At 34.9% G+C, this 23,882-nt stretch overlaps 1 protein-coding gene across 6 annotated transcripts in view; it reads left to right on the forward strand.

Moving 5' to 3' along the window:
- Positions 1 to 23,882, forward strand: part of MYO6 (myosin VI) — a 100,335-nt gene that overhangs the window by 67,576 nt on the left and 8,877 nt on the right. For 2 of the 6 annotated variants that reach the window (XM_064707423.1, XM_064707424.1), the window contains exons 17-28: positions 998 to 1,093; positions 2,540 to 2,713; positions 6,420 to 6,458; positions 8,078 to 8,171; positions 9,535 to 9,665; positions 9,778 to 9,855; positions 10,772 to 10,901; positions 11,656 to 11,746; positions 12,950 to 13,100; positions 14,466 to 14,674; positions 15,044 to 15,122; positions 16,825 to 16,985. In XM_064707423.1, coding sequence (XP_064563493.1) covers positions 998 to 1,093; positions 2,540 to 2,713; positions 6,420 to 6,458; positions 8,078 to 8,171; positions 9,535 to 9,665; positions 9,778 to 9,855; positions 10,772 to 10,901; positions 11,656 to 11,746; positions 12,950 to 13,100; positions 14,466 to 14,674; positions 15,044 to 15,122; positions 16,825 to 16,985 — 1,433 coding nt within the window. Of the gene's footprint in view, positions 1 to 997; positions 1,094 to 2,539; positions 2,714 to 6,419; positions 6,459 to 8,077; positions 8,172 to 9,534; positions 9,666 to 9,777; positions 9,856 to 10,771; positions 10,902 to 11,655; positions 11,747 to 12,949; positions 13,101 to 14,465; positions 14,675 to 15,040; positions 15,123 to 16,824; positions 16,986 to 20,264; positions 20,412 to 20,853; positions 20,893 to 23,882 lie in introns of those variants that run through there. The other 4 variants (XM_064707425.1, XR_010439499.1, XR_010439498.1 and 1 more) reach the window with 4 other exon arrangements.

A 23,882-nucleotide genomic window follows, 5' to 3' on the forward strand; every position in this document is an offset into this window, starting at 1 on the left:
TTGATAGTAACACTTCACTGTAATGAAAATCTTTCATAAGAAATCTCATACCGCCCAGTCTGCACAGTCTGTACCTCTTTGTTAAGGACAAGGTTGGTGATTAGATTTGATGAAAAGTTCACTGAAGACTTCAAGCAATTCTAATATCCTGCTGAAACTAAAGCCATATTCTTGACTTGCATTTGAAGTTTAACATGTAAAACATGAAAGGAAGTAAAAACACATTTTAATTTAGATTGTTTCATATCAGATGAATTATTTCGTTGTTCTTTTAAAAAATTTCTTGCTTTGGAGAACATTTGACTCATGTCCAGTGTCTAGCTAGCACTTCAGAGATGAATATAGGAATCATACTAGGAAAATTTTTTTGTTGCTTATTTTTTAACATACAGCGCTGTCTGGAAGATTAAGGCAAATTGTTGAAATTTATATCCATGAATTGTGTTGAAATTTAAAAAAATGCCTAAAAAATATGAGTAAAGGAAGCCATCATTTAAAATCCATTTACCAAAATTGTCATCCATTTACCTTGTGCTAAGTTTCCACTTAATCCTGCTTGCCTGAATTGGTGTGCAGTGAAACATTCTGATGTTATGTGTATGATCAGCTAGTGCTTGCCTGTTAAGATATACCATCTAAAGCCATATCTTGAGCTTCAGTCTAATCCTATTCATATAACAAGGTTTTTCATCAGCTGTCAAATTTATGATAAAGAAAGTGTTGATTAAAGTCACAACCAAAATCAGCTGGCTAGTATTAGCAATCCTGGTGACATGTATTTTGAATGCAATGTATTTAAGAGTGTGGAAGAGTTTGAAATTGGGTTTTTAGAACGTCATGGTTTGGACAGGAATGCTAATGATCAGCACAATTGTATTTACAGGAAATATGATTTTAGCACCTAGTGCTCCTGGCAGATCACGATGGTGTTCTAAGAATAAACTTTTTCTTAGTCTCCATTGCAATACTTCTTTGTAATTCAACTTCTTAATTCCAGATTCCAAGAAAGTCTAAATTGGCCGTTCACAGAAATATCCGAGATGATGAAGGCTTCATTATCCGACACTTTGCAGGAGCAGTGTGCTACGAGACGGTAATTTTATCTGTGGAACACTATGTTTATTGTGTTTTGTAGAACATTTATATGTTTTCAGTGCATATAGCTTCAATGACAAAATTTCTTGTGATCAAAAGAGAAGTTCAAACATTGATATGTCTTTGCGAATTGACAAATTTCTTTTAACTTTTCAGGCTACAGCCCATTTTAATGACATGTGTTTTGTGTAAAAGTTTGTTTCAAATCTACAGGTAATGGTGTCAGTATTAAATATATTGATTCACAGCCTACTGCAAATTTTGCATCAAAAGGTGTTTACATCCTGGGGAGAAGAATAAACTGTGATATAAAAGTATTGTTAGTGAAGAGTATTTGGACACATGATTATCCTTGTACACAGTCCCCATCGTACTTTGTGTTTTCCATTTCTACTGGCAATGGACTCATTCATGTAAAAATACAAAATACCTGAAATTGCTACCCTCAAAATACATTCCAGACTCTTGTGCTGTTTTGGCTATTACTTATTGTACAAAAACATTGTAAGACCTGAAGCCGGTATCTAGACCATCAATTTTCAAAAATGAAAGTTTAAGTTAAAATGAAGGTCCATAAGGCTTTGTTGGTCTGTATAACTTCACCATGTATGAAGGATGCTACTTGCATTACTTACTTGGCTGCATACATATTCCTCTCTTGTGTCTTCATGGCCCAAGGAAACTTTGGAGGCCTGTGTTAATCCTTTGATTCTTATCAAAGAAGAATCCCACCCTTTTGTGGGACATCTGGTATTTTCTTCAAAGCAGTCCTGGCATCTTCTGTTCATTAATATCAAAGTCTGTATTAAGTTGCACCAAAAGCTGTTGAGGATTTTGTAAATGGGAAATTGGATACTAATATATTGACCTCTTGACTTTCTCTGTAATATATTGTTCTTCTCAAAGTTAGTGATCCAATTTAAATAAACCAGATATATAAAGTTTGTAGGAAGTGACAATATGTTTTAATAAATCAAGTGTTCATAAATAGTCATAGTACTTCTAAAATAACCTGTTTTCATTTCATTTTCCAAACTGTGTAGGTTTAAGCATGCACATTAATTCCTATTTCACAATAGATCTTAAGTGATATTACAGGCAGTGAAGAATTAAGCTTCGCAGAACTCCCAAGAGATGATGATGTGCTGAGTGCTGGAAGTGGAAGTCCACAAAAAAACAACTGATCTTGTTAAAGGCACCAAACCTTTCTTCGGGTTTCATAATTCCAACAACATCCTTCAAACTTAAGAATGTCTTTTCTCTCTGGCATTAGACTTTTGTGTATCCAGCTAAAAAGTTGTTTGAAATAATATATTAATATTTACCCCATGTGTTCTTGCTAATTTTTAAATATGTAACTATATTTCCTTTAGTTTTCTAATTAGACTGCAGTAACTTGGACAGTAAAACAAATGTGTTTTTATCTCTTGGGTTGTATTTTCAGATGCAATTTGTGGAAAAAAACAATGATGCTTTGCACATGTCTCTTCAATCTCTTATATGTGAATCCAAGGACAAATTTGTTCGACAGTTGTTTGAAGCCAACACTAACAACAACAAGGATCCCAAACAAAAAGCTGGAAAACTCAGTTTCATCAGTGTGGGTAACAAATTCAAGGTAAAATCATAGAGTAAAGAGTCCTATCTTGTAATATATGCCAGTTTTATGTTACTTGAATTAAATAGAACCTAAGGTTGGGAGAACTAGCAGTAATTTGAGATTCAGAAGAAAATTTGGTTAAAGAGATGGTTTCCTTCTGTTGAATTATAAGAAACTGGCATTTTAAGCTACATGCTATGCGTTTCTGTCAAAAGTATCTTCCATAATAGTCCTTACAGAGGTTATACAGGGATTTTTAGGTCAGAATCTTTCAAAGTCACATAGAAGTCTTTATTCAACAGGTTTTGAGATGTAAATTTGGATTCGGTGGACTTTAAAATTTTCTAGATGTGACAAAATGTGTTCTTCCATCCTATTGTAATTATACCTTCTAGAAGATGTATTGATTCCCTACAGTTGGCCAAACTCTCAAAATTCAGTACCTAATTTAACCATAGTTTTTCCTTTTCTGAAATATATATATACTTAGTCATGGCTTACAGAGGAAGATATTCATTGTGCTGAATGTTTCCCTTCCCAATACCTGAATCTGATGCTTCTCCTCATTTTCTCCTTTCTTCTGATGTTGCAAAGCTGACCTTCAAACCTTGTCTTCTCCAAATGTTTTCTGCATCCTTTTCTCATTCAGCAGTTTTATTTTAGCTGGACTATTCCAGCTCAGGATGGCTAGAAAGAGAACAATAGGGGAATTAAGAGATGAAAAGCAGGCACATCGTGGGCTGCAGGTAAATTTTTCAGTCTCGTGGATTTACAGTTGGTAGAGCTGCAGCAATTTCAGCAAGAGCTCTTTTCAACACATCTGGGCCAGATCCAATGAAGGATTTATATGCCTTCAAGTCAAGTGCTGAAACAGTTTTGGTATGCTATCTTACCTAGGGCCACCAAAAACCTCCCTCATGTTCCTAGCTAGACTCCTGACACAGTCCCTGGGGAATGCAGGTATCTTAGATAGTCCAAAACACCTGCACATGGAGTGAGACATTGCCAGTACAGAAGAGTGTTTCTGCATTTCTGCTCCATAGCAAGGTTAAGTACTGGATCAGGACTGCAAGATCAATTCCTTCTTGCATAATCACATTTTGTGGCTAGCATTTGGAGCTGTTTTCTAAAAAATTGTTTTCTTCAGCAGGGGCTAAAAACCAGGAAGGATATGCTAGCAGCACACTTGCTTTTTATAGCGATAGTATTCTGCTTCAGGTCTGTACTGTATTGTGTTCTATGGCTATTTTATTTCCTGTAGTGAACACCAAGATATTGGTCAGTCTGACAAAGGGTATTCTCATTACACCTTTCTGGAGTTGTTTGTTAGGTAGCCAGAAATAAAGTGTTTATGGTGCCACGAAGAGCAGAATACAGGGCCTGACTTGTAAGGTAGTGGTTTTGGCATTTAATTGGGAATTGGGCAGGCTGCTCTCTTGAGTTTTGCTCTGATGAGTCTTTTTAACTCCTTCCTATTCTATAGTAGTTGTTGAATTAAAGTGCAGCAATTGGTTTAATATAAAATACATGATCATCAGGTAGTCTGAAAAGTTGCATACAGATAAGCCATGTCCTGAGCAAACCCTGCAGCCATGAGTCTGCTTTAAATCAAGCTAGGATCCACAATTTTTTACAACTGTATTTTAAAAGTGAAATCAACTGTGGGATCTTTTGAGATAGTTTCCTCTTCCTTCCATCTAGATTTTCAGTTTCTCTCGGATTTGGCACCCCACCTTCCGTGGTGCAGTCTTGTGCATTATACCACTGCCCAAGGAGAGGTGAATTAAAAGGGAGGCATTTTTGAAGTGAAGCAGAAATTTTGTGGGGAACTTTTTTGGATTTCCTTCTGTTACTTTGGTACTCCCCTCTCCACCTAGAGCACAACTCATGTTCTTCTTGGATCTGGCCCATCAATCTATAATTCTTTCAATGTTTTCAAGTTCCATGGCATTTTGAATGTATGTGTTACTTCAGTAATTCATGTAGTGTTACCTTCCCAGACACAGCATGTGATGCTGATGAACACTAATAGCCTTGAATATTTCACTTCAGATGACATCAAAATAAGGTCTTTTCTCTTACTACATATTTCATCTCTTTAAAGAATAAGAATTCTTTGTGCATTAATTTGTAAGTCAGTCTTCTGAACTACTGAAATTAGAACTTCTTCTAATTATATCAATTATTGATGATGTTGCAGGGACTTCTCTTTATGAAATCCTTCACACATCCCTTCCTTATAACTAATTAAAATTAATTTTCATTAATCAGTTGAGAAAATAATGATTCATTTATCACTGGATCTCTTCAAGATTATCTGAGATGATTTTACCTTATGCTAATGATGTATTAAATTGTGACAATTCAAAGAGCAGTAGTTTTAGCAATATGTTTTGCTCATATACAGATTTTGTTGAAGAAGTTCACCTGAGAATGTCTCTGGCTTATTTCTTGTCAAATCACAGAGTATAAGGAAGGGGTATTTTTCCTCAAGCAGAAATGTATTCTGTTGATGGAAATTAGTCTGTCTCTTGCAAACTTAAGTGTTTCTGACTTAAGAAAACATAATTATTATGATCAAGTTGAAATATAAACAGTATGTATAAGTGAGAACTGAGCAGGAGGTTATTAGTGTTTGTCATGCTTCTTGTGGCACTCTTTCTAACCACATCCATGTTAAGTTAAAAAAATCCCAAACCAATTTTATCTACCAGAGGGACAACTGGCAGCTGTAGGTGATGCACACTACCCATACAGATCTTGTTTCTTGGATTCAAGGTAATTGAAAGATCTGGCTAAAAAAAATCAGTCAGAAGTCAGATCCTTTGAATTTTGCTTCCAGTGCTGAAAAAGAATATGTTAGGACATACTGAATTTTGTATTGCTGCAGTCTATATACTTAAAGTTTGCTAAAAAACTAGAAAGGCTGGCCCAGCAGTAATTTATATTAAAAAAAAAACCCAAAAAACCAAAACCCAGACACACCTCTAAAGTAAAAATATTGCTATTTTTCTGATGTGGTTTTGGAGTATTTAAAGTCCCTACCAACTACTTTCAATACCAACTCTAAATTGTTTTCTCTGGTAGGTTTAAGTCTCTGATTATCCTGAAAACCTGACTGCAAATAATAGTAGTATTACAGGCTTTTCTCATCACAGTATATTTGAATGTAACCTCAGCAAGTGTAATTTTTGTCATCAATAGAGAATTAAAAAGTTGGAAGTTTGGAAATAGAAATAGATCATTACAGGTAAATGTTGACATAACATTAAAAAAAAAACCCAGAAGGAAAGCCTGGGAATATACTTTGTGTTAATTGTGTAACACACAAATAATGCTTGTTATAGATTAAATTTGGGATTTCACAAAATTTCAGTGTGTTTTTTAAAAATGATTGCTGATTGGTCTAATTTTTTATATAATTTTATTACACTGTCATTATTTTTTATTTTCCCAAAAGGACGTGCATGCTTTTTGTGATAACTATGTTGTAATAAGTGACTAGTCCATGCAGTATTGTTGTGCAATTAAATACAAGCAATTTCCTCAGGGCCATTCATGCACACTTGCATGATTTTGTCTATTAAAATTGGTGAATGTTTGGTTTATCAGTTCTGTCTCACTAACAATGAGCATGCATGCAGTAATGCTGTACCTCTATTTGGTGTGTACATTTCTGTTCATGCCATGGTAAGGCTCTTGAAATACCTGTTTTCTTTTACAGACTCAGTTAAATTTGCTTCTTGAGAAGCTTCACAGCACTGTAAGTATATATACAGATGAAGGTTCACAGTTTTCTGATGTAAAACAAAGTAGATAATCTCAATATTAGGGCTTACAATAAATGTGATTAGTAATTGCTTTAGAGTTTGCAGCTACGTGGAACATCTTCTTGTGCATGTAATGGTTATTTATTTACTGGAAAAAGGAAAACCAACCACCTTCAAAAAAGTTGTAGAATGAAAGTTAAAAAAACTGAATAAGCAGTATGAAATCTGTCTGTGCTGCAATCTCCTGTTTTGTCTCTTTTACTTCTTTCTGTGCATTGGTTATCATTGATGACTAATTTATAGAAAATTTAGAAGTGTTTATTAGAAGTAAGTAATTTAAGAAATGCTTTATTATTAATTATTGTTTTAATGTTCCATAAAGTCATTAAAAAGATTTTTTTCATTTTACTTTCTTTGATAGGTTGTAAATGCACAAGTGGTCAAGGAAACTGAGTCCTAAGGAATATTTGTTAATTTGGCTGATATGATTAGATAGCTTGTGAAATTCTCATGTACAACATGCCATTTTACTTTAGAACGTGGAATTGTAGGAACACAGTGCTGTTTCTCTTGACCACTAGTTCTAACCATCTATATATTAGGTTATGCTCTGTCAAAAAAAGAATAAGTGGGAAATTAAGGGAAACAAAGAGTGGGTGCTTGAGTATAGCCAGCATATACAATTTTACTGCAGTCATGAGACTGGTCTGAGGTGATCTATTTCACCCAGAACATTCTGGAACTGAAATACAGTCAGGGAAAAAGTGTGTGGCAGGCTTGCTGTACTCTTGAGTTTAGCTAATCTGTGATTGGGGAGATATTGTTAATGTAGAGTTCCCTTGGCAGGTGCTGTCTCATTCTCAACTGAGAGATGGAAAAAGAGAGAATATGCCACAAATCAGGCTTAATACTATGTTTTCTCAGTCCCAATTTTGTTTTAGAATATGCAAAGTTGTCATTAGCAGTCACCTGTTAAAGGAAAATCTGAATAATTGGGTGGTGCTCGGCAAAATGTTATCCTTGCTAAATGTCAACTCATCAGAGAGAGCAGTGGTGTAGCACTGTAGCACACATGGTCATAGCAGAGGAGCAGACTGGAACATCAGGGAAGGGAGACTGCAGCTGTGAGCCAAAGGAAGTTGTAAAAAGTAGAAGTTAAGGGTCAGGTTCATCTGGCATGATTCTGATGTCAGGAGTCTGGTTTGCTCATGTGAACTCTGGGGCATTTTAGTGTTGTGACTGTGGAAGATATTGAGGGTAGTAGGATCTAGAGTCATAAATCATAGATTATATACATGTTAAGAGAACAGTTGAGTGAAAATTCAACAGAATTGAGGATCCAATTAATGGTTTTAGCATTGAGATCAGTTACATAAAGACCAAGATTTCAGTGCAAAACTGGTATATGAGAGAAAAGGGTGGGGTTGGGACTTGATTACCTTTAAGGCTCACTTCAACCCATTAACATTCCATGATTCTATGATAATGTCAGCATTTCTCTTTTAGAATACTATTATTTTTATCTCCCCCCCCCCATAAGTCCTAATTATTTAACCATTATTTTAGGAGTTTTAAAAATCTGTATTTTGCTAACTTCTTGCTTTGGTCTTAGGGGTCGAGCTTTATTCGCTGTATCAAACCTAATCTAAAGATGACAAGTCACCACTTTGAAGGAGGACAGATCCTCTCTCAGCTTCAGTGTTCAGGTAATGTATGCCTCTGATATTTTTCCTTCTGATTTTTACTTTGGTGGTTAAAAATTACCGTAAGCTTTAAATATGTGGGATGAAAGCAGTATTTCCTTGCTTGATCTGTTTTCTAGAAGATAGGTTATTTATGCCTTATAAACAGCTATTTAGATTTTTAGTGACTTAGCATTCATTTTAGAAATAATTCATCTGAATTGGCATTAGGACTCTTCTTGCAAAGAAGAGTTGCCCACAGTATTAATAGGGCACCAGTTCAGTCTGGAACAATAGAATTTAAAATTTCTGTGGCAGTTGAAGTGTTAGAAACTCCTGTAGATTTTAGAGGCAGTCACTGTTAGCTGAGATATCTAGTAATTGATGCACACCAGTGTTCTTTGATTTTTTTGATACTGTGATTGAGTTTAATTATACTACTTTCTCAAAAGCTTACTTTCTCAAAAGTTTCTTCATATCACTATTAGTTTGATTTGGAGCTGAACACCTAACATGGATGAAATGCTGCATCTTTGTTATTCTTGAAATGCTAGATGCTTTCCAAGTGTATAGCTTTATTTGCTCGTGCCCCACTGAACTTTTTGAAAAACAAAGACAGTATAAACAAATTAAATTTCTGTTGAAAGCAAGTATGCAGAAGATTAAGTTTTATGACAGCAACCACAAGTTAAGGTCTAACTTAAAATCTGACCTGCAGCCTCCGTGGATAAGAATATGTAAAATAGGGGTAAAAGCTGGTATAGCCTGTGCTGCTGAAGTAATTTGAATCTTACTGACAGTGTCTGGGATTTACTGATACCCTAGTTGCAGCCAAAATGTTGTAACATTATTGGGGACATTGATGTTACATCCTAGCAGCTGATACTTTGTACTTCGAGTACACTAAATGTTCTAGCACTGCCCTGCACATGTATTTGAGGTTGTATCTGCACCAGGTCTCACAAATACCATTCACATGATTGAAATAAATGCCTGGTTGGGCATTGTTTGGTGGTTTGGGGTGTAGATTTGGGTCTTTTTGTCTTCCCTTTGAAAATGAAATTGTCAAATCTGCTGAAAAAGAAAAAAGATTTTGGAAGAAATATTAGAAGAAAAATCATATGGATGATTGAGTGTTACTTACTTCTCAAATAGGGAGAAAACCTTATGGGCTTTTCTCATGTGTTCAGTATTAACTTTTTGTGACTGATCACATAATCAAAAAATGCTACAGGCTTGATCAAATCCCAGCTGAACTTTGTGGTTTAGTCTCTGAACAATGTCTTTGAGTCTTATGTCATAAACCTACTTACTGTTTATCATAAAATTCACAGCTTAATTTGCATGTTACTGATGCCAGGTTTTGTGTATGTGTCTGTGAATTTAGGGATGGTGTCAGTTCTGGATTTGATGCAAGGTGGTTTCCCGTCACGAGCGTCATTTCATGAACTGTATAATATGTACAAGAAATACTTGCCTGAAAAATTGGCTCGACTGGACCCTAGGCTTTTTTGCAAAGTAAGAAAATAATTCTTCTGTATCATCCACATGAGAAAATATATTGTGATGTTGGTTTTCATGTTTCTTTGAAGGAGGCAGAATTTAATCCTTTCTGGTTTCTGTGTTTCAGGCCCTATTTAAAGCCCTGGGACTGAATGAAAATGATTACAAATTTGGACTAACCAAGGTGTTTTTTAGACCTGGCAAGGTAATCTTTTTCTTGGAGTTCATGATTATGAATCTTAAAATAATTTCCATTTGAAAAGGACATTTGAAAGTAACATTGTTTAACACATTGGTAAAAGTGTGGCCAACCTAAATAAGGTTGCCCAGGATTTGTATAAATAATTTTGTTCATTTTCTTTGAATAAACCACAAAATTTGTATGGATACAATTGGGTTTATAGTCTTGTTGCTGATGCTGCAGTATTTCTAATGCAATGTTTGTATTCCAAGAATTATGTTGACTTTTAAAAAGATGAAGTCAGAGCCAAGAAGAAATATTTTCTAGTAAAATCTGTTTATAACTGAAATCTCCTTCTGTGATTCTGAACATTGCTGCTTCTATTCAGAGTAAGGAGATGAAGTTGAGAGCTATTGCGATGACAAAGGAAAATTATTGTAATCCCAGAAAAATGTTCTTCCTGTCTTATATTTACTGAAAAGCAGAAGTGCAGGATTTTCAGAAAACGTTGCCTTCAATGGGAAACTTATACAAAGGTTAAAAATTGAGAAGTGCTTTCAGCTTTTATTTTTTTCCACAGATACATAATTAGATGTGTTTTGAAGTTGTGGAAGGCCAGAGTTCATCTCCAGGATGTATAAAAGCAATTGATTTTTAAAAATTTTGACAATAAGTATTTTTGGTGTTTAGTAAACGGTTATATTATTCAAAATGCCAAGGGTTGGACGTCCATACAGCAAACATATAAAAAATCTGCGCTTGTAATTTCTGTTATCATTAAACAACAAAGTGTAAGAAAATTATCTGCTGACTTTAATTGAAAGCTGATATAATGACATACAGTTTATATAAAAAATTTTAATTCAGCCTGATCTCAAACAATAGTATCTAACACTCTCTGTCCTGCTAATATGTAAAACTTGTTTTAATTGCCATTTAGTTTGCAGAGTTTGATCAGATAATGAAGTCTGATCCGGATCACTTGGCAGAGCTGGTTAAACGAGTGAACCGCTGGCTTATCTGCAGTCGTTGGAAAAAAGTTCAATGGTGTTCTCTCTCAGTGATTAAATGTATGTGGCTTATGTTTTATTAACTCAAAATGTTGGTTAAAAATACAGCAAAGCAATTAATAACACCTTGAAATGTGGCCAAGGACATGTATAGCAGATACATACTGAACTCTGAGTAACTGATTTCAAGGTTGGTGGGATTTTTCTTGAAGTTACTCTGCTGAGTAGTAATAAGGTGGTGTGCAATAGAGATTGGCACTTGTGGTGTGCTTCAGAAAAGGTACCTGGGAGATTGGGAAGGGTCTGATGCAGAATGTCAGCAGTCTCTGATAACATGGAGGATGAAAACTGCATTAGAATGGGGAAGAAGAGCATAAAGGCCTTATGCCAGTGCACACATGGCTGTGCATTTGGGCCAGCACAGTCTGTGACTGATTATTATTTGTTGCTGTTTATAGTGAAGCAAATAGAATTTCTGAATTCTTATGAGATTTCAAACATCATAGATTGTAACACTAAAATCTTGGGTGTGCTCTAACTTTTAACAAAAGTTACTGCTATCTGTGAATCTGGAGGGGTGTATGAATATGCCCACATTTCATTGTTCCTGTTGGGTTTGGGTGGGAGCCTCTGTGCCTGGCACAAGATTGTGAATTCTGCTATTCTGTTTCTTAAATGTTGTGGTTCCAATATACAAAAAGCTCTCAAGCACACATAGTCTGCATACAGTTTTGTGACATCAAATGTATAAGGAAGATAGTAGTTGTGTTAAACTGTATAAAACATTAAGATTCTGTCTTATGTGTGTTTACAGTGAAAAATAAGATAAAATATCGAGCCAGTGCCTGCATTAAAATACAAAAGACTATTCGTATGTGGCTTTGCAAGAGAAAGCACAAACCACGGTAAGAAGATATTCCTTGGTTGAAGGAAGTATGTTTTAAATAATATTTTCTTGGGACTGTAAGAGGAGGTTTACTTTATTAACTAAATCTATCTGAAATCATAGAGTGATGCTGAGTACAATTGAAGGAGACTGAGAGGTTCTGTGTTCCTTCACTCTTTTCCAAGGATGCATAGACTAAATCTGAACCTTTCCTAAAGATGTTTCTTTATCTCTTTGTTCATAAAATCCTTCAGTGACAACCTTGTTTTTAAAAATTTTTTATTAAGTCTGTCTAATTTAATTTAAGGTCGTTAATTGTTGTCCTTTACAAGTTCACACCTTCCTTCCTTTATAGGCTCCCTTTCATTTTTATCTTAGAAATAATAACTGTCTTATCTCCTCATGAAATTAATTCCATTATCTGATTGCAGGGAATACTGATGGAAAAACTACTTCAGTAATTAAGCTCTGCTGACACCTTAATGTTCTTTGACAGAGACATAGCTCTGTTCTAGTTGTGGGCCTCTCATAAATTCTTTTACATCCTTTGAGAATTATGTTTCATTTTGAATCTTGGCATTTCTGACATTTTTTTTTTAGCTAATTGGTGCTCATCTTTAATGATTTGATTTTGTTTCTACTTTTGTGTGTTGATTTGCAAATCCCAGTATAGTGATATCTGTTTAGGAAGGTTGTCTGCAGATTTGTAACTTCTGTGTGGGGCCTTCAATAGTGGTTCTTAAAAAAACTCTTGAGTTTTCCTGAACTCCTCCCCAGCCTTGCTTTCTCAATCCTTTGGGGTGTAATGACGGTGTTCATTCTGGGATGTAATACTGTGTAGTAGAGTTTTATCTGATTAATTCTGTTACTGCTCTTTGAATAAGTAGCGCTACTCAGCCTTTATCCTTTCCAGTTCATTAGTATCCATTTATTATTGTGAGAAAAACAAAAAGCCAGCCCAAATTAATTCTCAAAATAAAAATGCATTTTTCCATTTTGAGCCACTGTTTGCTAAGTAATTTTAGTTACTGCTTGGAAAAGGCTCCATTGCTTAGTTACTTGATGTGATAATGTTCAAATTTCAAAGAAGAGGGAGAGTTTTGTCAGAAGGCATAACTTCTCTCCCCATCTACCTTTTTTACATGAGTGATTTGTGGAGTTTTAAAAGTATCACCATCCAAAATTATTTCAAATAAGCAAATAAGCTGTCTTACCTTCACAGCATTGATGGCCTGATAAAAGTACGTACACTGAAGAAGAGACTTGATAAATTTAATGAAGTAGTAAGTGCTCTGAAGGAGGGAAAAGCAGAGACAAGCAAGCAGGTCAAGGAGTTGGAGGCTTCTATTGATGCATCAATGACCAAAATTAAGGTATGTGATAATAATGAGAGAAAAAGTATCTTTGTACTGGAATCTTTTAAAAGCTTCATCTAAAGGAGAAGGCCAATGCATTTTTTTTAACAGAAAATATACTTTAAAATTGTGGTCTTAATTTTCAGTCACTGGGTAATTCCTGTTTAAAACTATTTGTAAATATAACTGAAGTGAATCCTGAAAATAGGTGCGTATGACTTTGGTATCTGTGTGTCAAAATTGGCACTGAAGGTTTTAAAGAAAAAATGCATGTTGGTATTACGAGACAAGTGCTGTCAATAAGTTGTTTGTTGCTTTCACTATTGGAATACCAATTACCATTATTACCATTATCAGAATGCCAATTACCATTGCCAATATTTTAACTTAATAAGGGCTGAAACAAGGCATTTATCACAGACTAGAGACATTTCCAGTTATGAGGTTTTTCAAACTTGGTGGTAAAGAGAATTCAGCTTGTTGATTATGCTTCAGGTCTGTAGTCCTCTCTTTCTTACCACAGAATCACAAAGACAAAATGAAGGCACACTGGCATTTATTAATGTTAGAAAAAGTTTGGTTTCTTGAATTCATATTTCATGCAACATTATAGCTTTCTTAGTGTGCCATATTAAGACTTCTCTATTTAAAATCGCTGTTGAAAAGATGGTAGAGTTAACCTATCAGCTTAGGGTTCTCTTTTCTAATGAAAAATTATGACATGTGATTATCATCATGATACACTATCAGAAAAGGTCAGCAAATCCCCATATTGCAGTTTTATTAGTAAGATGTGAATTGTAAAATGAAATTAAATTGTACCTGTCAATAAGGTTTGAAAACGTGTCTAGCAAAGGCTATTTTTGAAGCATTTTCAACCTGTAATTTGTTACTAATAACTTTTTAGAAAAAGTTAGTCACAACACAGTGCAGTATTTTTTCTGAGTGCTAGCAGAAATATTAAGAAAAGCTATTTCATGTATGACATAAAAGCGGAGCTGTAAATAACCACTAAAGAAGATAAGAGCACAATGCAAAATACACTGGGAAGGCTTTAATTTCCATCCTAGCATGCTAAGAATTAATTTCTGTTGCTTAAAACTGCAAGATTTAAAATGTGAAGGTATGTTTTGAAAGGAAGTTAAGTTAATTTCACTGATGATATGGAGATGAATTTGGATGGTTTTATAGGAGAGGGGAGAGGAATGGGTCCTCAGGATTGTAGAAAAAAAGGGAAGAGTGGACTCAAGCTTCCCAGCTCTGAGGTGTATATATGATTTAAATATAGTGCTCAGTGATCTCATATCACTTAATATTTTTAAGTATGTTCTTTCAGAAGTGAAGTACAAATAAAAAACAATTACCCTCTTATTATTTTTGCAGACCACTATAATGACTAGAGAACAGATACAGAAAGAATATGATGCTTTAGTTAAAAGCTCAGAGCAGCTTCTGAGTGCACTGCAAAAGAAGAAGCAGCAAGAGGACGAAGCAGAGAGGCTACGACGCATCCAGGAGGAAATGGAAAAGGAAAGGAAGAGACGTGAAGAGGAAGACCAAAAACGAAGGAAGGAAGAAGAGGAAAGATGCCTGTGAGTCTTGAATTTGAATAAGTTGCTGGTTATAGAATGAGAAGAAAACAGGAAAGGCTTTTAAATGAAGTTGGTTTTGATACACTTTCACTTAGAGAATAATTTGGATTGTATTTCTATGCAGTGTTGAAACATTTCCTTTGTAAGGCAAGTGACAGAAGAGCATATGGAAGAAATTATATGATGCAGCTGGAAATACAGATGAACTTGAAAAATTTCATAATTTACATGTAGTATCTTGTCATCAGAACTGTACTGATTTGTGGAGTACCAATCAGTTTTATGAAAGAGACTTTGTATTTATTACTATTTCTTGTTCATTTGTGTCATAATAACACATTTTCATTTTCTTCTCCTCTTATGTAATAGGAAATCTGAGATTGAGGCAAAGAGAAAACAGGGAGAGGAAGAGAGAAAAAAGAGAGAAGAAGAAGAAAAACGTATTCAGGTTAATGCTTTAGCTGTGTGTGGCTTTGGGGGATTTCTTGTTACTGTGATGGTTTTGGGGTTGTGTGTTTATTTTCTTGTATTCATTTACTTATTTATAAATGCTTTTTGTAGCTTATGTTCTCCACCAAGTCCAATGGCTTCTTTCTATAAATGCATTTCTCAGAGTCATTCCCCAATGTTGCTTTATTAGTAAATATAGGGCAAATGTCATGTTTAGCATATGCCAAGACAGATCACCTATTTCTAGTTCCTATGCAACTTCACATATTCTGAGTGGAGGTGCATCTGTTTTTAAAGGATTTTAAAAGTTATTTTAAAAATATGCAGCGTTGGGGAATCCTGGTTTAGCCTTTGAAGATTTGGTGGGTGGTTCATGTCAGGCAAGTTTGGCATTCTTTTACTAAAGTCACATCTTGACTTTGATTGTGTTGTTTACTTGCTTAACTGCAAACACTTTGAGAGTGCCAGTAATAATGAGAGGAGGCAGGACTGTCCTTGGTAGCTCCTTTGGCTGCACTAAATACAGCAGCTCAAACCCCACTCCTCCACCTTCCCTTGATTTATGGCAATTCTTACTGATTTCATAATGAGCTCTCCTTCGAGGTGTGTTTGGATCCTGTATCCCTCTTTTCCTTTTTATTGGAAATTGCTTGGGTGACCTGGGATAGCAGTCTTATGAAAAAAGAACATCTATAGTGATTGTCTTATCAATGTTTCTTGGGTTCTGAGCTGTGGATATCTGCAATGCAGAATGTAATTTACACTTTTACTTTAAAATGCTGTGTTTGGATCCAAGTGGATAATAATCCTGTAAGGTGTTTCATTCTCCCACATAGAGTTCCTTTCTCATTATCTTTCCTCCTGCTGGTTGGTTTTATCAGCTAATCTAAAACAAGATTCATAAGGTAAAGTCACTGGTGTAATGGTACAGTTTTCAGTGTTTTAGTGGTGCAACTTCACAATGATGGGTGGGAAGCAGCTTTGTTTCCTTGTTAATTTTGGGCACTGCTAAAACTTGGTGTATGTGCCTTTTGAAGGTATGAATTGGATGGTCCTGTTTTATTTACTGTGTGTGCAAGGCTTTTTGTGAAATAATGATGGTTAACTGCTGCTGTTGTTTGACTCTGCAGAGGCAGTATATTTGAATTGCTCCTGCACTGCACTAAGTTGGAAGTTTTACCATTTGCTTAAATTCATGTTAGATCAGTTCCACAGAGAATTCCAGTGTCTGTCTTAATCCCTTTTCAAAATGACATACAGACCTGTATCCAAAGTAGTGCCTGTTACAAAGTCCTGTGATGCCAAGAGCAGAATATCAAGGAAGTATTGTGTTAGTGCTATGGAGAAGCAGCCATAGCCTCAGTTTCATTTGAGTTTTAATGATTCTGAAAACTTCTGAACATTAGTTTTTATAATAATGAACAAAATAATTCATATATTAAAAAAATTACTTGGCACTTTTTTAAAAAGTTAATATAAGTGGTGGACAATATTTGATAAACTATATGAAAACCAAGATTCAGTTTGTAGCTGTTTCATTTTTCTTGGGTCTAACTAAATACTAATGCTGTTAATTTTTCATTTCTGTAAACTGTACATGTTTCCAAAAGCTAATACACAACATAGCATTTTTTTCAAATACTGCTCATGTAGCATTTGGTTTGATTGGGTAAGGCTAAAGGTGTCCTGTTCTCAAACAGGCTGAGATTGAGGCTCAGCTGGCTAGAGAGCGAGAGGAGGAGACGCAGCACCAGGCCGTGCTTGAACAGGAGCGCCGTGACCACGAGCTGGCAATGAGGATTGCCCAGAGCGAGGCAGAGCTCATCAGTGATGAGGCACAGCTGGATTTAGGTTTGCGCAGGTATGGAGTCAAGGAGTTACATTTTCCTCTCTGTGCTTTCTTTTCTCCCATCCTGCTCCCTTGGAGAAGACTATGCTCTTGTTTGGTTAATGGAACTTTGTGTTCATTAAATGGAGCTTTTAAGTCAGTATATTGGAATGTTTTTCAAATTAAATTTTGAAATTTGTTAGATTGCTTTTGCTTAGACTTTCTTCATTTTGCGTCTTGCTACATCAGTGATTTTGTAGGTGCTTGTGGACATGACTGCAGGTCTCTTTCTTTTTTTGAGTTCTAACAAGGATGGCCAACTTAGAATTCTGATTTTTATGACTCATTTAAAGTAGGGAATAGAATTTCTTCAGTGGTAAGTAATAATAAAATACATCTTTGCTAGGTCTTGATGGTGGTTCCATTTTTACAGTGAATTTGTGTGGGATTTTTTTTTTAAAGAAGAAGCTCTCTTTAACTGCAGAAATAAAAGTAATTTCTGGGCCCTGACTGGTAAGTTTTTTCAAGTGGAATGAAAATACCTAACATAGATGAGTTCAAATGTTAAGTGTTAGTCTTGTTTTGTGTCAATTTTTGATGTGCGATAAAATGAGCTTAACCTTTGATACACAGAACCACACTGCCTGTCTGCAGAGCAAGAACTCTTCATGTGTAAAAGGTGATGTCTTAGAAGCAACTTAGAAGTTCCAGTAAAAATGGTACTTACTGGTCAAGTTGCATGAAGGGACCTGTGAACATGGTCACATACTTGGTGACTTCATTAATATGACTCTACTCTGTTGTTGTTGTTGAAATGAGTGCAAGAAAATCCCTTGTGTTGCCATGAAATTTCAAGCTCCTAGATGTATTTCTTTTGCTACCCAAATTTCATCTAAATGTATACTTTTTTTAATAACTGTATGCTTGCTTGAGATAGGTGGGTAATTTTTTGTCATGTTCAATACTGACTTCTGGGCAGTTCCACGGAAATGGTTGTGTTTTTTCCCTCGGTACTGCAATAGCTGTCAAATTGTCTCTGACTGAGACTGACATGCTCCATTCACAGAATCAGAATGGTTTGGGTTGGAAGGGGACCTTGAAAATCATCTCTTTCCTGCCCCCTGCCATGGTCAGGGACACCTTCCATTAGACTAGGTAGCTCAGAGGCCCATCCAAGCTGGGATGGGGCAGCCACAGCTCCCTTGGGAAGGCTGTTCCAGTGCCTCACCACTCTCCCTGTCTGGATTTTGGTGCAATACTTTAAAGGTAGACACAAAGTCACTCTAGTCTTGCAACCTGGCAGAGTTCTCTTAAATATGAAAGAAGGGATGCAGTAGTCAAGAGCTCAGAGAATTCAGTAACTTCTCTGTCAGTGAAGCTCTAACCTCCACTGGGTTTCCTACTGCTCATAGGTGATTTTGGCATTGGTCTTTCTTGTATAATCCCAGAATGGATGATGAGCTAATTGTCATCATAACTCTTTGACTGCCAGTTTCTCTGCTGTGTAGCTAGCCCAGTTCTGCTGTGCAGCTGGTAGGTGACTGAAGACCCTTCTAAGTGTTTGGAAAGTACTCAGTGGTCTGAACATGTTAGTATAGAGATGGAAATAATTTCTTGAGCAAGATAATACCTAAATCTAGAAAAGAAGTGATAGATTTTCCTGCTTACATGAGATCTTTTTTATCTCATTGGCAAATTTTTTCCCTTGTTTCCAAAGTCTACTTCAAATAGTTCATTGCACATTCAAAACCTGAACAGAATGCTTTTAATTTAATATTTGATTTTATTTTGGTTTGTTTAAAATCAGACTAAAACCTTACCCAGGCCCCAGTATCTTCTATTGAAATCAGAGGATTTTCATATAATTTCAGGAGTTGCCTTAAAGGTAGCAGCTAAAGAAATTTGGTGAAATGCAAACTATTGGTTAGAATAAATAATGTAATCTAATATTAAAACATAAAGTCTCAGGACTTCTTTTATATTATACCAATCAAAATTTTGCTGGAGTCTAAAGAAGTTATAGTCTACGGTCTTCTACATTTGAGACTGACATATTAGCATGTGATACACTAAAATCACTGACTTTTCTATAAGTATATATATCTTCCCTGTTAAATTTTGCTGTAATAAGATAAAGCATGTGTGACTTCATACTGAATTCATGCAGTATATTGCTTTTACAGTGTTATCACACTTCTGTAAAAATTGGTTTCATCCTTACATATTGGCATGAAGAAAATAAAGGTATTTTCCATTGTATGGTTGTAACTGTTGAGTGAAAAGAGGAAGAAAAGGGTGATTTTATGTGCTCAGTTTTAACAAATACGCGACACTTTTGTGTTGTCATATTTGAACTTGAGTGCCTGTAGTTTATTTCTTTTTTCCACAGTGCCTTGCTGTATTCACTTTCATAGCTTTCATAGATATTTCAAGGGGCATAAGTATTAACAGTTTCCTTAAAAAATATATTTGTTGGCTACTATCAAAGAAGAAAAGTTGTTTGTTCTGGCAGCAGATCCAGGATTTTCATTTGTGCTTATTCTGTGCTGGATCTGCTGGACCTCTTCTAGCTTTATCCAATTTTACTACTCATCCACAGTTTGAAAGGATGTGTAATATGTGATTTACTGCACCCAGGGGTAAATTAAAGGTAATGACTAGCAGTTAAGTAAAAATTAATTTAGATAGTAAGTATCTGCTTTCAACTGGGTAGTTTTTATTCATTTATGTGGCTTATTGAAGTGTACAGTATGGCATGTAACATCAAAAGAAAGCTAGTCTTAGAAGAGTGTTGTGAGTGTATCTCTCCTGGGTTTTGCATTGGAACAATCCTATGTCCTAATTTAGCACAGATAGTGCTACCTGTGCTCACCTGTGTGTTTCCAGCACAGCAGTTACACTTGGGGTCTGTTCACAGCTTGCATGAAGAAGCACCCATCCTGTTCCCAGAGCAGCTACAGGAGGATTGCTGCTGTTTCTTGTGACACGCTTATCCAAGCATGAAATACATCAGTAGTATGCTTCAAAGTCTCTGCTTTTGAAAGATTGGACAGGGGAGAAAGGCTGGGGGAAGCTTTCACTTGTACATTTCTTTTTTCCCAGATTATTATTTAAGTCATAACTGAATGAGAAAGTTTTGGGGGGAAAAGAGGTTTATATAATCAGCTAAAAATAATAATAATAAAAATTCTTAAGATAATAAAGAAGATGTGAGAGAGCAGGAAATGCTATGACCCACCTTTTCTTGCTTCAGATTATTAAAATATTAACTAGGTAGTAGTTTGTCTAACATTAAATGTCTTCTGTTTGCAGAGCCAATGGAACAAAGCCACAAATGACTACGTATGGCATTTTTTTCCATTTGAATGCTCTAATAGATAAAAGCCACATTAATTAATCAAAAGAAATTGATATTGTCTTCTTATTTACTAATACCCCATAGCAATCTTTGTTAGTATGCATCTGTAATTTCTAAGTCAATTTTTAATGCCTCATATTCATTACTTTGCTTACATCTAATAAACCCTTTAATAACCAAATATACCAAATAACATCTATTCAAAAATCATTATATAATTGCTGTAAAGTTTTTAACATACCATCCATTTTTCACTGCCCTGTGTAATTTATTGTTCTTTACAGAATCAGGACTCTGTGTGTGTGTATGTGTGTCTGTCTGTCTATCTATCTATCTGTCTATCTGTCTGTCTATCTATCTATCTATCTATCTGTCTGTCTATTTTTGTGTGTGTGTCTGAATTGAAATAATTAAAAATAAGTAGTCGTTTCCTGTGCATTTAATTTAATTTCAGTTTGATTGTCAAGACACTTTCATGGTTATAAAGGCTGGTTTTATATCCATATATATTTGGTTTATGCTCATATACCAATTTTCTTGTAGGGAACAAATGGCCACAGAAATGTCAGAAATATTGTCTAGGTAGGTGAGAAGGTATAACACCAGTGAATCAATCATTTTCTAAAAACAAATCACACATTAAATGGGTTGAATTATTATGGAATTAAAAGTAATGGAATCTGGGGTTTTTTTTAAATTATGAGCAGGTAACTAAATTATTTCTTTCAGATAAATTGCATTTACCATTTTTTCAGCAATTATTTCTTTGCTATTTTAACTTATTATATTGAAAAAGAATAAGAATTGTTCATGTACCCTGTAATTTTCTATAATTTCATTAATGCTTCTCCAGCTTTCTTCTCCTCTCACCTTTGTGATAAACAGATCACAAGGCTCCACATCTTTTAAAGGCATATTTCTACAGATTCAGCACAAAGCTAATGAAGCCATTTAACAGCAATGTAATTGTTGGTGCATTTAATAAGGAAATATGCTCATTAGAGTTCTCTTAAAATAAAAGTAGTTTTGAAAATTTCCATGGTAAGACCATATTAAAAACCCTCTTAAGATATCCAAACAAAATCTCCTTCTGGGATTTCTTGAATGATAATGTGAGATTTTATGCACAATGCAGAAGAAAAGATAAATACAGGTTTGGGTCTGAATATGCTAGTTGGTCAAATACTAATACTCTGTTCAAAGAAATTTTTGTGATTGTCTTCCATATCAGCAAGTAAATAGAAAGTGTTTTCTGCAACTTGATGGTAGAAATTTTTTTTGACATTGATTTTGTGAACCTTACAGAAGAAGAAAAAATGTTTAGAGGTTTTGAAAGTGAATCTGTTGTTTAACAAGTTACTAAGCTATGTATGTATAGTTTGAAGATGCTCAGTCTCACATGTTTAATGAATTTTCTAGTGGTATCATGGATGATTGGAATGCAGCTGGTAACTAAATTTTTCTCCTGCAGTATTTTAAGAATAGGCATAAACCACATAAGGTGTAATTAAGGTAGCATGTGAATTTAAATGGCCATATTGTATTGCATATATTGACATAGTTCCAATGACAGTGGCCAATTTTTAATGTACAAAAAGATGAAAAAATTTTGGGGCCAGATCAGGCTCTGTGTTCTGGTCGGATTCAAAATGCAATGCTTCTCAGTATCTGCTTGTTTAAAAAAAATTGTCTCACTTTTCATACACTGGAAGCCTTTGACATGAGACTGGTCTTTTCTGTTTTTAGTCTGAAAATACTGTTTATGATACATAACTCTCATATGGAGCAGTGAAGATGGAATGTCAAAGGTGATGCTCCTCTTGCTGCCAGACTGTTGTGCTTGAGGTCCTGTAGAAAACAAGCAAGTGGTCTTCAGAGTGCACAGTAGTACCCTAATAGAAAGACTAAGCCATTCAATTGGATTAGCATTCTTAAAGATTACTACAACCTAGTTCTGCTGTGCTAAATTAGGCAGCAAACTCTTAGAGTGGTGGGTAATGTTGCTAAATAAGGAAAATCCTTAGGATTTGTCAAATTAGGTTCAAAAAGGTTAGACACCAGGCAGTGCAAATTAATTATCAGGAATCCTTGATGTCCTACAGAATAGAACAAAATATTAAAGTATATATTTTGAAGAAGTTTGTCCAGTTATTTGTTTTACAGTCATGAGTAGTTCTAAGTCAATTTTTTACGTTTGACTTCTCAAACTCCAACTGGAAGCTGTGTGGACTCAGATTAGTAGTATGAGTAGACATTAAGCTGCTACTCCAACAGCAAGATTCTGTAGTTTTAATTATACTGAAGAGATGGTTCAGTTGTTATTAAGAGGAATGTTAGGTTTATTCAATGAAATTTAAATTGCATTTGTTATCACTGCTTTCAAAACTGCTGTATCTGCATAAAGAAAAAATTCAGGTTATAATAGTTTTTTATAACCTTCTAATTAAAAAAGGAAAATAAACATAAAACTTCACGGTACCACATGAGACCTTTATGGAAAAATAAATGTTAAAATAATATTCATTAGATTATACCTATTAATACTGTGCCTGTCCCACAAAGATATTACTGCACAAACAGACCTTACAATTAAAAAGCCTGTTTTTTCTTATTGCATCAAGAACTTTGCTACCTTGTTAAAGATTCTTTCTAGTTTCTTTTGAAGAAATTCCCTCAGATCCTGAAAGAATTCAATTTTTATTCTTAGTCATGAGCAGAGACTGGTAAAATCTCGTGTCTGCTCTTGAATTCCTTAGTGTTTAAAAGATGTGCTGATCATCACTGAACATTGCAGTGTTTTCAACTTATTTTATAAGCTGATAATCCACAGGAAGTTTGCTGTTCCTGAGGGAGAGTTCTTCCACTTATCCATACCACATTTCTTGGGGAAAAAAAGAAATTCAGGCTTATGTTTATATCTAATGTTCGTTTCATACATGGAAACATTGTACATTTTCCTAAAGATGATTGAGATTTTAGTAATAATTCCTCACTTGCATTCGCTGTTGACTCACTTTGACATTACCTACATGGTGAAGACCTTTTGCCTTTGGAAAATACTGAGTTTTGATGAGTCTTTTTTTACTGGTCAGCGTTTAGTCCGAGTGGTCTTTTTTACTTTGATGATAAATATCATCACTCTTGATGATCATGATGATCAATATCATCACTCCCAACTCAGAATAAATATTGCTGTTATTAGATGGCCAATATAGAATTAATTTGGTTTCTTCTCTCAAGTTAGGTTTTTGTCAGACAGAATATTTTCTTAAGGTTAGGAACAAGATCAATTTTAAATAGCAGAGGAAATGCCTTTTCTTCCTTCTCCTTGTTCTACTTCAGGAATATTTTTCCTTGTCTGTTTTTTGAATGGAACTAAAAATGTTCAGTCTTTGTTTTTTGCATCTTGGTTCTCACAAAGTAAAATGTACATCAATGTGGGATGAGATACTCAGAATATGTGTCTTTCTATACCTGAAAAATATCAATGACAATTCCTTTTAATCTTTAGGAGGCAAATCAGATTATGATATGATTTTGAGCATAAAATATATTTTCATTTTCTCTTGATA

The sequence above is a fragment of the Zonotrichia leucophrys genome, chromosome 3 (assembly GCF_028769735.1).
Source record: "Zonotrichia leucophrys gambelii isolate GWCS_2022_RI chromosome 3, RI_Zleu_2.0, whole genome shotgun sequence".
Taxonomy (NCBI): Eukaryota; Metazoa; Chordata; class Aves; order Passeriformes; family Passerellidae; genus Zonotrichia; species Zonotrichia leucophrys.